Consider the following 18,998-nt stretch of genomic DNA (forward strand, 5'->3'; position numbering starts at 1 on the left):
CGATTAAACTGAAAATTAACCATGAAACACAATGAACATTAAAGTTTGAAAAGTACTAAATGTGTTCATACTGAAGTGAAATAGCTCTAACTCAAGGGTCATGAAGGGATCTTTCCTTTAGACAGAGACACAGATTTACTTACCCTCCCATCTTGCAGTCCCCAGTTCCACCTTCCCAGGCTCTTACATACTTGGGATTGGCCCACAGGGACACTGGATTAAAGGTTCCACTTGAAAAATAAGGTCCCACTGGGCTCAAGAGTACAAAGAGCAGGGCTTTGGTAGGCTTCTTGACTCCAAGAGAAGGCTGCAATGAAGTAGAAGTACACACAACCGTCACTTAAAATGTAGACACCAGCCTTAAAAGTCTAGAATAGATTTATTTCTGTCTCCCAGAAGGAGCCATTGAATGACAGGAGCTATTACCATACTTTTAAAATTGAGTTACACAAAGCCTAATGGTTTTTAAGGAGGAAATCCTGAGAATGGAGCACACATGTTTCATTTTGCTTTGCTTTCTGAGTTGTTACGATTTTAAGCAAAAAAGCTGGATTTGTCCATTGAGAATTAATTCTCAATCCCCAATTGAGATTTGGGGAGATTTGGGGGGAAAAGGGGAGAACCCAGACATGGTTTTAGTCTTTGGGGGGTAAAATATAATATTTACTTCTCTAACTCGTCCTTCTGTTTCACAGCCTAAGTGACTGCGTCAGGACATGGCAGGGTCTTCAGCAGGTGGTAGGTGGAGGGGAATGTGCCATTAGCATACCTGCCCGCATCAACTAGCAGGTAGCAAGAGTACAGCTTCAATAGAGGGATAAGCACTGTTAAATCAAGTTTTGCCTACAGCTGCCTCATTACATTATTTTAAGCTCGGCCTAAAGGTTTCTCTGTACATCATGAACTATAGCCTAAATGGACATTATAAACAGACTGTAGCCTACTCTTGTGTCAATCACTGAGTTTTGACCAATCAAATGTGGCCAACTGTTCAAATAAGGCAAACACTGAGTTATAGCCAATCCAGCTGTTTCTGAACCTCATTTCTGTTTTCTGTATGTCACTTTCCTTTCTCTGTCCATAAATCCTCTTCCACCACGCGGCTGCACTGAAGCCACAGGGCCTACTCTGGCTGGGAAGGCTGCCCGAGTTGCGAATGGCTCTTTGGTCAATTAAATCCTTTTAAATTTAATTCGGCTGAAGTTTTTTTATAACAATATCATTAAAAAAAACAGGGAATGAATGACTTATAAATAACAAAGATAGAAGGCCGTCTTTCCCATAAACACTGTAAAGCCAGAAGCCCACAATGCAAAATCGTGCCAACTCCTCCAGCACAAGAGCAGTTATAAGTAATTAGGGTTCATTGTTTATTAAGGAAGAAAACCAAGAGACGCAACGTTTTGAAGGCTACCTATTAAGATAGAAATGATCACTGGGCTATCCTCAGAAATTCAAGACCACACAAAGTAAAAAAACAAGGCAGGACTATTAGGTTAAGAGTTTCGGGACATAAACCACTTGTGTCCAATCTTCACTAGAGCCTGGTCTACCTGGATAGGAATGGGGATCTGTCAGGAAAAGAAAGAGAATCTTTACAATAGAAAAGACTCAACTTGTGCTGATTTTGTGGCTTTGTAATGTTTCTTGAGGGATATTTTTATCTGAACTTCAATTAAACTTCCCCTTACTATCCATTGCCCCACAGTCCCTCACCCACTGCTCAACACTCAGACCACCAAAATCAGGCAGGTAAAATATTAATGAGCATAAACAAATGTGTTTGCACAAGCGCACACCAATGCTATCTGAAAGGCATGCCACCTTAGGAAACGGGAGTCTAATTTCATTAGCATTCCGTGGGAACATGATAACCAAAGGGCCTGGGTGGCCACAACAAACCTATGGCGGTTGATGGAAGACTATGTCAGAGAAATCCGTCAGCAAGCAACAACAGGTTTTGATTGTTAGCTTGTGTTTGCTCTTTAACGGAGGCTGAAGATTCAAGGAGGACCATCCTACCAATAAAGGATAAAGCGCCTTAAAGCTTCATTTGCCTTTTTTGGTTTCACTGTTTGGGAGGAAAAACCTAAGCATACTGCACACCTGCTTTTCTTCCCAGCTACAATAAAACTGAACCATCTTATCTCTGCACTTTTATTTAACCTCTCAGTTAAGAAATGACACCTTCATTTCATGAGTGCCTTGAAGCAGAATATGTTACATTTTTTAACGAATCCTATGATACGGTTTGTATTTGTGTCCCTGCCCAAATCTCATGTCAAATTGGAGGAGGGGCCCAGTGTGAGGTGATAGGATCATGGGGGTGAATTTCTTCCTTGCTGTGCTTGTGACAGTGAGTGAGTTCTCATGAGATCTGATTGTTTAAAAGCGTGTGGCACTTCCCCTGTGCTCTTTCTCTCTCCTGCTGCCAGGAGAAGGTCCTTGCTTCCCTTTCACCTTCTATTACGACTGTAAGTTTCCTGAAGCCTCCCAATCATGCTAATCGTGCAAAACTGTGAGTCAATTAAACATCTTTTCTTCATAAATTACCCAGTCTCAGGTAGTCTTCATAGTAGTGTGAAAATGGACTAATCTACCCTAGTGATGAGGAATTAAGAGAAGCTTCTCAACGTAATTTAGAGATATAATATGCTGGCATAGTCTCAATAATTTACCTAGCTTCTCAGTTTCTGAATAGAATAGCTTATTTGTGGACAAGCTAACAGCATTTTAATAGCTGTCGCAAAAATGGCTGGGACTTTTTTCACTCTGAACTAATGTATTTTATGCAAACTACATTATACTAAAAGAAATAACAATAATGCATTATGAAAATTGTTTCCTGAAATAAATTTCACTTTATTTATTTTCTTCTCCTGATTTTGACAGGCAAATTTGCATTTTATTCCACTAGGTGGTAGTATACAGAGCACAGACAGAAAAAGGAGTAATTCTGTACATTAAATCCATTTCTAGAAAAAGGTCTTGATAAACCTCTAAGTAATATTTGTATTCTTAGCAAGCAGGTAAATTATAGGCTAGAATTTTTCAATGCTGAGAGAAAATGTGTTTATGTGTACTAATACTTTATTTTCTGCAATTTAACCAAGTCAATTCATGTTTTACAAGTACTTCAAGTACTGGTGTTGATCACAGACTAGTCACCTTCATCCTTAAATGATTACTTACACCAATTCATTGTCTTTTCATGAATGAAACTCTGCGATTTCACTGAAAATGGTCACAGTGCTTTAAGACGGAATAAATAAGGTCTAACACAAGGCAGAAAGAGAGGAAGAGAGCATTATGATTGGGTCGGTTTCTATGCTTAGGAGTCATTATTTGTTTCCATGTTTCAAATATTCCTTCTAGCCTGAAAAGCAATCTAAATTGCTTTTTAAGAGCAATTTAGTGCTGCTGTTAAGAGTATTTTACTATGAATTGTTATACAAAAAAGATAACTCCACTCATATGTTTATCACAGCCCTGTCGATAATAACAAAGACATGGAATCAACCCAGGTGACCATCAATGGTGGAGTGAATAAAGAAAATGTGATACATACAAACCATGGAATATTATGTAGCCATAAAAAAGAATGAACTCATGTCATTTGTAGCAACACAGATGCAGCTGGAGTCTACTATCCTAAATGAATTAACACAGAAACAGAAAACCAAATATCACATGTCCTCACTTATTTTTTTTTTTTTTTTTTTTTTGAGACAGAGTCTTGCTCTGTGGCCCAGGCTGGAGTACAGTGGCACGATCTCAGCTCACTGCAAGCTCCGCCTGCCGGGTTCACGCCATTCTCCTGCCTCAGCCTCCTGGAGTAGCTGGGACTACAGACGCCCACCACCTCGCCCAGCTAGTTTTTTCGTATTTTTTTAGTAGAGATGGGGTTTCACCGTGTTAGCCAGGATGGTCTCGATCTCCTGACCTCGTGATCCACCCATCTCGGCCTCCCAAAGTGCTGGGATTACAGGCTTGAGCCACCGCGCCCAGCCCACATGTCCTCATTTATAAGTGAGAGCTAAGCATTAGGTACATACAGACACAAAGATGGGAACAATAAACACTGGGGATTCCAAAGGAGGGGGGAAAAGTGTTTAGAAAAACTACCTACAGTGTACCAGGTTCACTTCTTGGGCAATGAGATCCTTAGAAGCTAAAACCTCGGTATCACAACATATACCCATGTAACAAACTTGCACCTGTAACTCCTGACTCTCACATAAATTTTTTTAAAATTAAAAAAAGAAAGTCAATTAACTTGCTTCACACAGGAGTATGTTATTATATAATATTAAACAACTATTAGCAAAATTCCACAATGATAAGTTCAGTCATCTGATTAAATAAAGCAAAAGCCACATAAATAATGAGAACATATGATGACAATAGTTGATGAATTGTGTAAGTCAGTTTCGATGCGTTATATTTCCTTATAAACACTTTAACACTTTGGCTTTTTACTAGCTTCCTGGAATATTCAAATACATGAGGAATTGAAAGGGGCTTTAAAAAAAAACATGAAAAATGAGAAATATAAAATTTCAAATGCAGCGTGTTTAACTTCTGAAGAGACCACATTGACTTTGAAACTGAAATGCGAATGTGTTAAAAAAAAATAAAGACTTTTTTTACTTCAGGGGCTATACCTCACAAATAAATGGCAAGTACATATACAAGGGATTTTAAATACATGGATATTTTGCACGGAAGGACAAGACACTGAGTGTGATGGAAAATAAAAAGACATGTCACAGAGAAAACCATCACTTCCCTCTGGGTCAGTCAGAAATTACTTTATCAAAAGGCAGGATTTCAGAGGTGATTTGAATGATGGCAGGAAAGAGCTCAATGAGCTGAGAAGAGTACTATTAGCCTATGTTTTGGCCCAGAAGGCAGAGAAGCACAACAGCATATGCAGGCTTGAGAATAATTCTGCCTAGGCAAGGCAGATGAGAGGCAGAAGAAATAAGATAATTGGAAAAGACATAAGAGCATTTTTCCTAAAGCAACGCAATTTTTGTTTTTTTAATTCGAAGAGTAGCCTGTTTTCTTTTTTTAAAAAAAAAATACTGCCAGTTCTTTTGAAAGAGGGTGAAATTGTTAAAGGGGAAAATAGTAAAGAAGGTTGGACTAAGGGGTGCTGCACAGGAGAGAACTCAGTGGTCCATATAGGGCTTGAAAGCTGTAAGGGTCAGGAAAGCGAGAGCACTGAATTCATACTGTGTTTATGCAGGAAAAGCTACTACAGCTGGCTGGCTGAAAGATTAAAAAATAATAATAACCCTCAATAGTATGCTTTGCTTTTTTGGCTCCAACATATTTTACTGTCAATATCTCATATAACAGAACAATTCAAAAAGTTATAATTCCTATTTTAGGTTGAGGAAACTGAGGCTTCAAACAAACAATGTGCCCCGGTTTCACGGTTATTAAATTCTAGTTCTTCTCCTCTTAATCCAGAGTTAGTTCATACTTTACTAAAGCTTGAAAAAAAAATATTACTAAAGTACCCAAGATCTCCTTATTTTAAGAGAGTTCAAACTGGTGTCTAGCTTTCTTCCCCCTGAGCCTTCACCCATGGTGAGACACAGCAGGGATACCTCTTAGGGGCCTGCTGAGTGCCCCCTGCCCCTGAGCATAAAACAAAGGAACATCTTGAGTTCCTTCAAAAGAAAGTCCAGCCATCTGGCTAGCCTTGAGAAGTAAATGAGCAACTTGGTAAGAAAAAAAGGGTAACAGTAGCTTAAAACAATCACCAAGGAAGTCAGAGTCAGAAGATGTTTGGTTTCCTACAGAAACTAAAGGTAACATCTTAACATGTCCCAGAGTTGTTTTTCAGAACCTGGATCCCCATCAAATGGATCCTCCAGATCACAGATATGAGGGAACTGAGGCAACTCTGGGAACACTGGCTATGAGGTAGCCCTGCTCCACAGGAGCAGTTAAAAAAAAAAAAGAAAGAAAGAAAAAGAAAAAGAAAAGGAACTGAGGACTGAATTATCGCCATTCTTTGTTTTTTGTTTTGTTTTTTTCAGATGGAGTCTCGAGTCTCGCTCCGTTGTCCAGGCTGGAGTTCAATGGCGCAATCTTGGCTCACTGCAACCTTCACCTCCCAGGTTCAAGCGATTCTCCTGCCTCGCCCTCTTGAGGAGCTGGGATTACAGGCGCGCCACCACACCCAGTTAGTTTTTGTATTTTTAGTAGAGATGGGGTTTCACCATGTTGGCCAGGCTGGTCTCAAATTCCTGACCTCAAGTGATCCGCCCACCTCGGCGTCCCAGAGTTCTGGGATTACAGGCGTGAACGACCACGCCTGGCACCGTTCTTTGTTTTAAATTTCTTTCTGACAGGCCTGGAGGAAGTCCACCCATGGGCCAGACCTAATATTCCTTTCCATCTTTTCTTTTTCTTTTTTATTTTTTTTAGAGACAGAGTCTTGCCATGTTGCCTAGGCTGGTGTTGAAATCCTGGCCTCAAGTTACCCTCCTTCTTCACCCTTTCAAAGTGCGGAGATTACAGGCATGAGCCACCATGCCTGGCCTGCTGATCCCATCTTTAGACAAATATCCCCTTCCTTAATCAATGCGCAAAGCAGAAAATCTTTGGATTTACCTGTAACCTGTAAGCCCCTACTTCAAGATATCCCACCTTTTTAGGCCAAACTAATATATGGCTTCCATGTGTTGATTGATGCCTTTGCCTGTAACCTCTGCCTCGCCACCCTACATGTAAGCCATTGGGGAGTTTAGGTCTTATGCATGAGCTCCCTGATTCTGTCTTCTTGTTGGCCTGCAAATAAACACCCTCCTTTCTCCCACTGTAAAACCCTCGTGTGGATGATAGACCTTACTGCACTGGGTGAAAGACCCCAGTTTGGTTTAGTAACAACAGCCTTCACCCTCTACATATCCCACGCTCAAACCATACTGAACCCCTTCCATTGCTCCTTACTTTCCTACTTCCATATGCTCTACTGTACTACTTCTCTGCCTGGAACACTCTCCTTCCAATGCCCTCCTATTATGGATTGAATTGTGTCCCTAAGATTCCCATGGTGAAATCCTAACCCACGATGTGACTGTATTTGGACATCGGGCCTTTAAAGAGGTAATTAAACTTAAATGAAGTCATGAGAATGAGGCCTTAATCCATAGGCCTGCTGTCCTTATAAGAGGAAAAGATACCAGAGATAGCTCCCTTGGCCAAACAGAGGAAAGGCCCCGTGAGGACACAGGGAGAAGGTGGCCATCTACAAGCCAGGAGGAGAGCTCTTACCCGAAATCAGCTTTGCAGGCACCCTCATCTTGGACTTCTAGACTCTGGAAGAGTGAGAAAATAAACACCTGTGGTTGAAGCTGCCTAGTCTGTAATATTCTATTATGGCAGCCCTAGCCACAGGATAGAACGCAGGCCTAGGAATCCCACAAATCTGCTCTTCAAGCTCACCCGCAAACTGGTCAATTACAAACTTTTCTGCAGTTCCCTGAAACAAAAACTGGATGAAGTTTCCCTCTCGTCTTGTTTTATGTCCTTGAAAGCTTGACCTTGTAACCATGTGGGGGTACTTTCTCCTGATCTCTGCCATCTAGAGGGCGTGAATTTTGGGGTTCCTGTCAGTCCTAAAAATTATCTTGCGCAGTTAAAAGCCTTTGCAAGCTCAAAATTGGCTGCTCTAAGCTCCTTCTCGGAGGAGCAATGGAGACTGTGCAGTACTGCAGCTGAGTAGCTAAGGCTTTGCTATTTCACAGTGGTGGCCTGGGTTCATATTCCTAGCTATGGGAATGAGTCCTTTCTGTTTTGATATCTATGTGACCTTTGCCATTTATTAATTCTCTTCCCCTCCATGAACAACTTGTGACTATGTGTCTTGAATTTTCCTTCCTCTGAGCTATGTTTGGAGGTTCTAGATCTTGTAAAAACTGCTTACCACTTCTTTGAAAATACCTCCCACACCTGTGGTTAAATCATCAACTTAATTAAGGCTTACTGGTTTCACCTGGGAGGTTATTTTTGCTACCGTTCAAAAGCCAGAAATATTAGCTGTTTGTCCTGGCTAGAGTCTGGTAATAAGAGATTTGGTTAAAAATCAGCTTAATTAAAAGTGATATCCAAGATTATCTATCTATCTATCTATCTATCTATCTATCTATCTATCTATCTATCTGGCAGGATTTTTATATTATTTTTTTCTCTTCTTGAATCTTTTTGTAGAAAAAAGAAAAGTTTTTTCTTCTCAGTCAACTGAATTGTTTTTCTCATTTTGTTTTCTTGCCACTCTTGATGCCCACATTGAGAGGACCTAGGATCATTTCTAACAGCATGGGACTCCTTAGAAAAAAACCAAGGAGGCATCACAGGCTCCATTTTGAGGACAATTTCTGTTTTCCTCATGCAATCCCAGGAACTGGAGGTGAACAGATCCCTCTCAAAATCCAAGGCATTGCTCTGATTTCCATTGTGTTACCTAGTGTTTTTTACTTTTAGGGGTATCAGAAATTACTTTGCATTATGGGAGAGCTTTTAGCCTTGGTGTATAATAACTAGGTAGGAAATATACCTTAAGGGAAGGCTAAGAGCAGTTACAGGAGAATACCGCACTCTGCGTGCGTTTGGATCACAGAAGCATGCTCTTGGCCACCTAGAAGGTCTGGAAATGTCCTTCTACACCTTCCAAAACTCCCACAGGGGATGGGCTGATTCTCTCTTTTTGGGATCCAGAATCCAGTATAAAAATGGGATCTGTAATGGGGAATCTGTTTTACCTTCTAACTGTGCCTGTTTATTAGGCCCTAGAAACTGCATGTTTTCCTGGCTCTGTATCCATGTTGCTCCACCCTGAAGCCAGTAATCCAATTAAGGTACTTAAAACTTGGCAAATGAAAAAATCAACAACTACTAGGTCTTCTGTTTGTCTGTGTATTTATATGTGTTGTATGTGTGATATGTATATAAAAGAGCTCTAATTAATTGGCTTGGAAAACAAGCACTTAAATTGAATATTTTGTCAGAAAAATAAAAACTAACACTTTTTAATTCATGGGACTTTAATAATCTTTGGGAAATAAAGAGAGTCTTAAAAATTATTGGTAAAATAAAAATGTCTTCAAAATTTAGACATCTGGTTAAATTAGGTCAGATTAAATTAGATTTGCTAAGTGCTTCAATGCCATAAAATGCTTCTTTAACAAATTGTTCAACTTACCTACTTTGGAGCCATTAGATTCTAGATAGGGCCTGGGGACATGTGGAGTTGGCCATGCCCCCTAGCTATGCTGGAAAGAGTCAGACCTTATCTGTACTTCTGTGTGGTGTCCTAGGCTCCACACCTGGTACATAATTAAAACCACTTACTTATCGGACTTTTCACCAAACATAAAATTTGCTAAAAGTTAACATTATAGCATATGTAATTGAAGCTACCAGAGAAACAGTGTTACCCGCAAGGTGTGTAAGGAAAATAGAATGTGTTGTTGGTAAAAGATTATAAGAAGGCATGGGAATGTGGTCTTATTGCCTAGTTGACAGAGTTAAAGGATTGTTTTAAGTTACACAGGATAAAGCTAAAGGTTTGAGCAAGTTGTGGGAGGTCTGTGAAAATTAATCTTGTAAAAGAAATTCTGTGTGAAAATATTAGCTAAAGTTAAAGGGTATTATTCAGTTTTTCCATAAATAGAACATTGGAATAAAAGCACAATAGGGTTTTCTTAGAGCATTAATCTGCTCTTTAACAACAACAAACAAAAATTGTAAAGGACTACAAAAGGTTTATGAGAATCTTACCTCATGGTAAAACTGATTAAGATTGAATAGATTTGTCTACAAGGCTTTCTTAAGAATTGGATTTGACATTTATTAATACAAAGATGAAATTTGGCTTTCTCTCGAACAAAATTTTCATGTAACATTAAAAGATAATGGAAGATTTTTGTTTGCCTTTTGAATTAAACTACAAGAAAAAGAAGAAAAAGTGAGACACTGTTTGGAAAGCTGTTTTCCCTCTATCAATGAGTAAAGGATTTTGCTTTTTGAAAAGCTTTGTGTTATCATTTTGGCTAAATAAATAACTTACAGTGACCTGGGATTCAATTTTATAATATTAAGTGTTTTAAATCTGTGATATTTGACAAACTTTCCAAAATCAAAGTCTACATTATGCCTTTTTCTGATCTGGTCACTACTTTAGATATGGGGTCTCCTAAAGTCCAAAAATGACATATTTGGCTTATTTGGTATATTAAAATCATACAGGAAGCATTGTCAAATATGAAATGGTGTTTAGCTTTCTTTGGGCTATATTTGTATAAATATGTTATTGGTATGTGCTCCAAAATTATGGGAAACTCCTAAATTCTGATATGACTTAGTATATGTTATCAGTGATAATTGTTATGTAAAATTGTTGTATGCCACAGAAGTAACCAAAATTTCTAGTCAATTGTGTCTTTAACCATGGCTTCCCTAAGACTTTATGTTATCCACAGAAAATTGTTGTCTTGTTTTGATTCTCTTTAAAAGATGGTTTATAATCAGATAGAGGACTCTTAAATGCAGGTTTCTGAAAATTTTTGAAAGTGTGCCATTAAAATAGAAAGGAAAAAAACTTCCAAGAGTCTCCCTTGGGAAACTAATATGTTCATAAATATTGAGCAAACAGGAATTAAGAGCACAGACTAAATTAATAAAAGAACAAAATAACCTTCTAGTGACTTTTTGCTTAAAGTGTTGCTAATCCTTTGTTTCATTTTTCAGAGTCAAGAAACCTTTTTTGAGCTATTTACAGTTTTTAAAAATTGAGTAAATTATACTCCTATGAGCAAACTTTGGAGCACATTTCTTTCTACCTGATTTCTTAAGAATTTGAAAACTATTTGTGAGTATTCTTAACTTATGGCAACATAGTAATTTGCATATGTGCAATAAAAATCTGTTTTCCTTTGTAACAGGACACAATTAGAGACACTGCCTGTTTTACCAGGGCTTTGACTGGAATGGCATTCTTTCAAATATAAACAGATTGCTTTAAGGAATCAAAGTTGACTTACAGAGCCAATAAAAGCCTCCAGGAAAAGCTGGCCTCATACCTTGTCTACTCAATTCCTTTACAGGGTTCCTGACCTGTGGTAAGTAAAGAATGTCACTTTCTGACAGGCCTAGGAGCTCCAGTTATCTTGGGATCTCAAGAAGAGAATTCACACAACTCATACAAGTATTTGCATGTACAGATAAATCTGTGTCTCAGCTCAAGGCTTTAGAAAGTCTAATCTGAGATTTCTTATGGAACAAAGTTACATCAAAGTCAATTTTTTAAAAGCCTATATGGTGTATAATTATTATTGCTATGCTTTATACAGATAACCAGGCCAAGCATAATAAGACTAAAGCTCACTGTGCAAACAAATCAGTCCTACCATGATTTGTTTTCAACAGAAATGGGAGACCGGAGAGAGAAAAATTATGTTTCAGAAACTATGGTACACTTGCTATTCAATTCTAGTCCCATTCATTGTTTTGAGTTTTTTCTGCCATTTAGATTGACCCTGTTTGTTCCTATGAGCCAACCAGTGATCTCTAGCTGCTGCTCAGAAGAAACAGAAGGGTAACATAAATATCTGGATCAGTATTTTAATTCTGAACATGTGTTGGAATTGGCTAGCAACCCCAAATCAGCTTGGTTCCAACAACTGCCTAGTTCATGGAAAGGCTTATTATTTAGTTTACTTGGGATAATTATACTTACTTTGCTTTAGTGTTGTAGAATATATTGCTCTTGTACTCTTTGTGCGGCAATACAGGATAAGATTACTCAACGTTTTCTTAAATTGAACACTTATTAATCTTCCAGATATCACCTTTTGTGAGAACTCGAGTGTTAGGAATGGCCTTGACCATACTGATGCTTTCTGACTGAGCTCCTCTCTACCCTGAATAGTTAGGCAAAAATACCATCACCTGGATTCAGCCAGAAGACGCTACAGAAGTTGGATCTTCATCCATCTGCAACCTTTAGGATTAAGGGTCCCTTTGGAGGTATTGGGGGAAATATGTCAGGACCATTTAAACGAGAGCAACTCCATCTTGAATAGGGACTGGACAAAATGAGCTGAGATCAGCTGTGCTCCATTCCTAAGAGGTCAGGCATTCTTACAGGATGAGATAGGACATCACAAGATACAGGTCACAAAGAACCCACTGAAAAAACAGGATGCAGTAAAGAAGCCAGACAAAACCCCCCAAAACCCAGATGGTGAGGAAAGTAAACTCTGGTCATCCTCACAGCTTATCTTATGCTATTTATAATGCATTAGCATGCTAAAAGACACTCTCACCAGTGCCATGACAGTTTATAAACGCCATGGCAACATCCAGAACTTACCCTATATGGTCTAAAAGAAAGAGAAACCCCCAGTTCTGGGAGTTCCCCACCCTTTTCCAGGAAAACTCATGAATAATCTACCCTTGCTTAGCATATAATCAAGAAATAACCATAAAAATAGCCAACCAGAAGCCTTCAGTGCTGCTCTGCTTATGGAGTAGACATTCTTTTCTCTCTTTACTTCTCTAATAAACTTGATTTTATCTTACTCTGTAGACTCACCTTGAATTCTTTCTTGTGCGAGATCCAAGAATCCTCTCTTGGAGTCTAGACTGGGACCCCTTTCCAGTAACACTCTAATTAAGCTTTCTTCCCTAAAAGTTAAACAGAAACCAGTGCTTCTGAAGGACTGGTATCAACCACCTGCCTGACACTGCCCCTCCCTTTTGCAGTTTCAACACAATAACAAGAATTCTTTCCTGATAAGAGACCTCTGACCATGGAGTGGTTCTGGCCAGTCTACGGAGGCTGCACACAGAAGAGGGCCTTTGTGTCCTCTGCTTCACCTTTTGACGTATAGGCCCTAACTGTAATACATTTAAATGTTAAGGCTCCACCCCAAAGCGGACTTGGGATGCATGCTGCATACACGTTAGCCTACTACGTATGTGTGTACCACCCCTTCATGAATACTAATAGCTCCTCCTATAGTTAAAAATATATACTTAGCCACCCTGCTCAACATAAATTCCTGTTTTCTTTATCCCTGCCTCTCCTTTCCAAATTTATGAGCCCCAGCATTCTTCAGTTAACAGTACTTAGGATTGCCAGAACAACCTAAAGGACCCTCTACCACACTTCAATTATTTTCTTTTTTTTTTTGGTTTTTTTTTTTGAGAAGGAGTCTCGCTCTGTCGCCCAGGCTGGAGCGCAGTGGCCGTATCTCAGCTCACTGCAAGCTCCGCCTCCCGGGTTCACGCCATTCTCCTGCCTCAGCCTCCCGAGTAGCTGGGACTATAGGCGCCCACCACCTCGCCCGGCTAGTTTTTTTGTATTTTTTTTTAGTAGAGACGGGGTTTCACAGTGTTAGCCAGGATGGTCTCGATCTCCTGACCTCGTGATCCGCCCACCTCAGCCTCCCAAAGTGCTGGAATTACAGGCTTGAGCCACCGCACCTGGCCAATTATTTTCATTTAAAAAAAAATCTGACGCTAGTCCTAACATGTTGCATTGACTGACACCCTAGCAAAAATGTCCCTTTGTCTCTCGCCTGATTTCCTTTAGTGCCAGCCAATAGACTAACAGACAATCCAGACATAGGCATTTGAAAATGCTTCACTGGGGAAGCTGAAGTCCAAATTTTCTGAGACTTGCTATAACAGGGCTAAGAGATAAATCTAGGTTTATTTGCCAGCCCTGTTCAAAGAAAAAGATGGTATAAATTTAACACTTGATAAAAAGGCTGATCAATTCTTTTTAGTTTTTAGATAAGAATAATCTTAGAATTTAAAAGAACAGCTAAGAGAAAACTAAAGACAAAGTGGAAAAGACTAAAAGAACACTTAACACTTTTCTCTAACTTCCTCCTGTGTAAAGAAGTGATAATAACTACTCACAGGGTTAATATAAGGATTACACTAGGTAATATGTAGAGAGCGCCAGGGCTTGATTTTCAAGCATGTAAAAGTAGTAAGTGTTATTGTTTTTGCAAGAAATCATTGCTAACAGAAATGGTAAATAAATTCCATATGTACAATACAAAGAGCATAAAAATGACTGTAAACATGACCCTAGAACTTCAGTCAATACTCAACATTTGAAGAGTGGAAAATGAGCATTTGGGAAAAAGACAAGAATTATTATGCCAGTTATCTGGGAAATACAGGTTGGTAAACTTGGAATCAATCCTAAATATGAATTTTAGAATGAATGATTAAACAAGTGATCAAGGATACTTGATAGGAAAGTACTCAGGAGGTGCTACAATGAGTCAGCCTTAGAAAGGCCATGCTTTGGCTGGGCACAGTGGCTCATGCCTTTAATTCCAGCACTTTGGGAGTCCTGGGGCAGGAGGATCACTTGAGGCCAGGAGTTTGAGACGAGCCTTGGCAACATAGCAAGACCCCATCGATACAAAAACTTTAAAAATTAGCCACATGTGGTGTCACATTTCTGTAGTCCTAGACACTCAGGAGGCTGAAGTGGGAGGATTGCTTGAAACCAGCAGGTCAAGGCTGTAGTGAGCTATGATGACACCACTGCACTCCAGCTTGGGTGACAGAGGAGGACCTTGTCTCAAGAAAAAAAAAAAAAAGCCATGCTTTTATTTTGCTTTCTGGAATGATTCCAGATCAGGAGTCAGCAAACTTCAGCCTGCTGCCTGTTTTTATTGGTTTTATTGGAAAATGTTCATTCATTTATGAATTGTCCATGGCTGCTTTTGTACTATAAAAGCAGAGGTGAATAGCTATATGGCCTACAAAGCCAAAAATATTTACCAAAAGACCATTACAAAAAAAGTTTGCTGATGCCTTTTCTAGGTGACAAGAAAATGCTACAGGATGGTTATTATTGCACCAGGAATGACCTCAAAACCAAGATCTCCTCACTGGCTCCTGACTTTGACCTTGTGGTTATATCCAGTTTGGTTCAGTTGACTAGGCCTCCCACTGTGCTGGCCCTAGAATAGAAAGACAAATAAGACCAAATAGGATGCTAATATCTGCAATGAAGATGTACCTAACAGAGGCAAATCCAACCCCAGCTGAGAAGATGAGGAAGAAGATACTGAGTCAGGTAATGAAGAGCTCACACCAAGACACTATGGTGTCGATGGAGCAGTATGTGTGTGACTGTGCAAGGTGGGGATTGGATGCTGCTCTCCTTAGTCACGTGTTGTTGCCTGTTTACGTGGTCACCCTCAGAAGGAGAACTATGATAGGAGTGTGAGAAATCTTTGAACATTTTAACAATCAGTTTTCCCTTCCTTCTGGCTAATTACCATTAGCTTAAACATATGCCATAATATCTCCCATCTAAGACACACACTCCATTTAGCATATGTCCCATTCCAGAGAGGCATCCATTTTCTGTTCCACTGTGCAGAATTCCTCCTGACATTTGTACATATTTAGCGTCATAGCTACCCATCCTCTCATTCTCTCTCAAATCCCAAACACTGCAACCCCACCACCCTACTAACCCATGCTTATCAAGATCACCAAGGCCTTCCACACTGACAAATCCAATAGTCAATTCTCAAGCCTCATCTCACTGGTCCTGAGTAGGATTTGCCACAGGTGCTTGTGGTTTTCAGGTTCACTTGGCTTCCAGTCTACTAAACCTCTTGTTTTTCTTTCTACCGTGCAGGCTGCTACTTCTCAGACAGCTTAGCATTTTACAAACTCCCTTTCTTCTAAATGCTGACCTGCCCCAGGGGTTAGTCCTTGCTTTCTTTTAATCTCTATCTATAGTTCTCCCCTTAAAGACTTAATCTAGTCTCTCACCTTCAAAGGCATTTTATGCTTTAGATTTATCAAGAATCTATCCCTTAAATTCTAAACTCTCCCCTGAATAATCGACTTGCACATCTAACTATAGTACCTACATGACATGACTGTTTTAACTCTTTATTCGACCCATATCACTCCAACAAACAAAAAAGCCTTCTTTCTCATTCTTTTCCATCTTAGTAACTGATTACTATCCAGTCGCCATCCCCCAAAAGGAAAACAGCATCTCTCCTCTCACACCCACATCCAACCTATCAGCAAATTGTGGGAGCTGCAATAAGTATTTTTGAATGTATGTCTTCATGCACAACAGGGGATATAACTATAACATAAGTTTCTTGAAGAAAGCCTACATCTTTTTTTTTTTTTTTTTTTTGAGGCGGAGTCTCGCTCTGTCGCCCAGGCTGGAGTGCAGTGGCCAGATCTCGGCTCACTGCAAACTCTGCCTCCCAGGTTCACGCCATTCTCCTGCCTCAGCCTCCCGAGTAGCTGGGACTACAGGCGCCCGCCACCTCGTCTGGCTAGTTTTTTGTATTTTTTAGTAGAGACGGGGTTTCACTGTGTTAGCCAGTATGGTTTCGATCTCCTGACCTCGTGATCCGCCCGTCTCGACCTCCCAAAGTGCTGGGATTACAGGCTTGAGCCACCGCGCCCGGCCGAAAGCCTACATCTTTAAGGCTCCCAAATTTAATTTTCCTGCTTTACTCAATTTATTAGTAACAGTTGCTATATTTGTTGTATCAACAATATAATAGTTGATTAACAAGAGACTGAGAGTGAAATTATACTGGCTGTGTGTATATATGTATATGTGTATGTTATATGGTACATATACATGTTATAAAATATATAATATATAAAATCTGGTTAAATACACCAAATATAATTGTATCAACAATATAATGGTTGATCAACATTATAATGGCTGTATCAACAATCTAATGGTTGATCAACAAGAGACCAAATTTAATTTTCCTGCTTTACTCAATTTAGTAGTAACAGTTCTTATATTTGTTGTATCAATAATATAATGGTTGATCAAGATCAATAAGAGACTGGTTATATAATTTATGCTACCATGTTTTAAAGACTCTAAAATATATATATTTTTTACTTTTAACATATTTGAAATCTGGACTCAGCATTCCACAATTGTTATTGGCTAAGCAGCAGTTATGGCAAAGTGGTCATTGCCAAACATGGTCACAGCTGTTGATACTGATGATACTTCCAATGGCTATGGGCATCGATGATGCATGTTGAGTGTGCCATGCTAAATGTCTTTAAAAACATGATTTAGCACTGAGAAGAAAAGTTACTGCCTAGAAAAGCACAAAAGCAGGAGCATGGCATGTATTTGACATTAGTGAAACAAATATTTATAAGACTATTAAACAAAAGCAAGTCAATGTTTTCTTGCAAAGCAACAAACAAGGCCTCTAATGAAACCCACAGTAGGAAGAAACCTTTAAAAAGATAAAGCTGGCTGGTGGCTCACGCCTGTAATCCCAGCACTTTGAGAGGCCGAGGTGGGCAGATCTCCCGAGGTCAGGAGTTCGAGACAAGCCCGACCAACATGGTGAAACCGTGTCTCTACAAAAAATACAAAAAGTAGCCAAGCATGGTGGCACGTGCCTGTAGTCCCAGCTACTCGGGAGGCTGAGGCAGGAGAATCGCCTGAACCCGGGAGACAGAGGGTGCAGTGAACCGAGATCGCACCACTGCACTCCAGCCTGGGCAACAAAGCAAGACTCCATCTCAAAAAACAAAAAGAAAAAGAAAGATAAAGCTGTGTTAGCATTTGTTACGAAGTTACATGCAAAAACAAAAATGCCTATCACGAGCCAAGCAATGCAACTGATGGCAGGAGAAACGGCAGATTTCCTCAGAAAACATACACCTCAAAGAAATAAGAGGCTAGTGTAACTAACTCATGAATCACTCAAGATGATCAGGAAAGTACTGTGCGGCAGTTTGATTCTCCATTACAGTGTATAAAATAATGTTACGTCTTGTAATTTATACATTCTATATTAAATTCAGTACGGTACATACGTCCAATGGATACCCCACATCTCGAAAAATTGAAAAAAAAATAGGGGTATATCCGTATGTACCAAAATGGAAAGATCTCCAAGACAAATTTTAAGTGCAAAAAACAGCAATACAAACAAAATTGTTCATAGTATCACCACTGTTTATATTTTTTAAAAAGGAAGGCACAGATAGAGGCCCCAAAATATTCTTCATCTATGGAAACTTGACATATCAAAACTGGCACTGTAATCAGTGAGGAAAGGATAGACCACTCAATAAATGGTGATGGGACAACTTGGTCTCCAGGTAGAAAAAAAAAAAGAAATTGAATCCGTTACTTGATACAAAGTTCACTTTCTTATGGATTTCATTTAAATGAGAAAAAGCAAAACTTTAAATGAATGTTCTTGGAGTAAGAATTTCTTTAACCTGTATGACCTTGGAGTAACAAAAAATTTCTTTAAAATGCATAAAAATTATAAAACAAAAATTTCACTACATTAAATTTAAGTACTTCTGTTCATCAAAAGATATCAGAAACAAAGTGACAAAGCAAGACACAGACACAGAAGCTAGCCACAGACTGGGAAGCTATTTGCAGTACATTTATCCAACATAGGATTTGCCACAGACTAGAAAGTTATTTGTGATACGTATATCAGACAAAGGATTTGTATCTAGAATATACAAAGATGCAAAAAATTTAAAAGACAGACGACTTGCAAAGGTACTTCACAAGAGGACTTCTGTAGCTAGTAAACATACGAAAAGGTACTCAACATAATTTGTTCTTAGGGAAATTAAACGACAAATAACACAAGACTGTACACATCAGAATGAGAAAGTTAGTAAGACAGGATCAGTATTGGCAAAGAAACGAAGCAAATACATACACCACTGATGGGAGAGTAAACTGGTATAAGCACTTTGGGAGTTTGGCAGTGAGAGAGCCAGGTGGGAAGGGGTCCCCAGAGAAACTCCAACTGGCCTGCACACCTGGAAGACTGCACACTGGGGAGCCACAGACGTTCACACCGTTCAGAGCGGGGAGGAGCCTGGCCCCTCCTCTTCCTGGGTGGTACCTGGGATATAATCTGCAAGGCAAGAAGCACACTAGC

General features: G+C 39.4%; 1 protein-coding gene across 4 annotated transcripts in view; it reads right to left on the bottom strand.

Moving 5' to 3' along the window:
* Positions 1-18,998, bottom strand: part of BCAT1 (branched chain amino acid transaminase 1) — a 137,069-nt gene that overhangs the window by 37,788 nt on the left and 80,283 nt on the right. For all 4 annotated transcript variants that reach the window (XM_023209067.1, XM_023209065.2, XM_023209068.2 and 1 more), the window contains exon 6: positions 144-307. In XM_023209067.1, the coding sequence (XP_023064835.1) occupies positions 144-307 (164 nt within the window). The remainder of the gene's footprint in view (positions 1-143; positions 308-18,998) is intronic.

This window comes from Piliocolobus tephrosceles, chromosome 10 (genome assembly GCF_002776525.5).
Source record: "Piliocolobus tephrosceles isolate RC106 chromosome 10, ASM277652v3, whole genome shotgun sequence".
In the NCBI taxonomy this organism is placed as follows: domain Eukaryota; kingdom Metazoa; phylum Chordata; class Mammalia; order Primates; family Cercopithecidae; genus Piliocolobus; species Piliocolobus tephrosceles.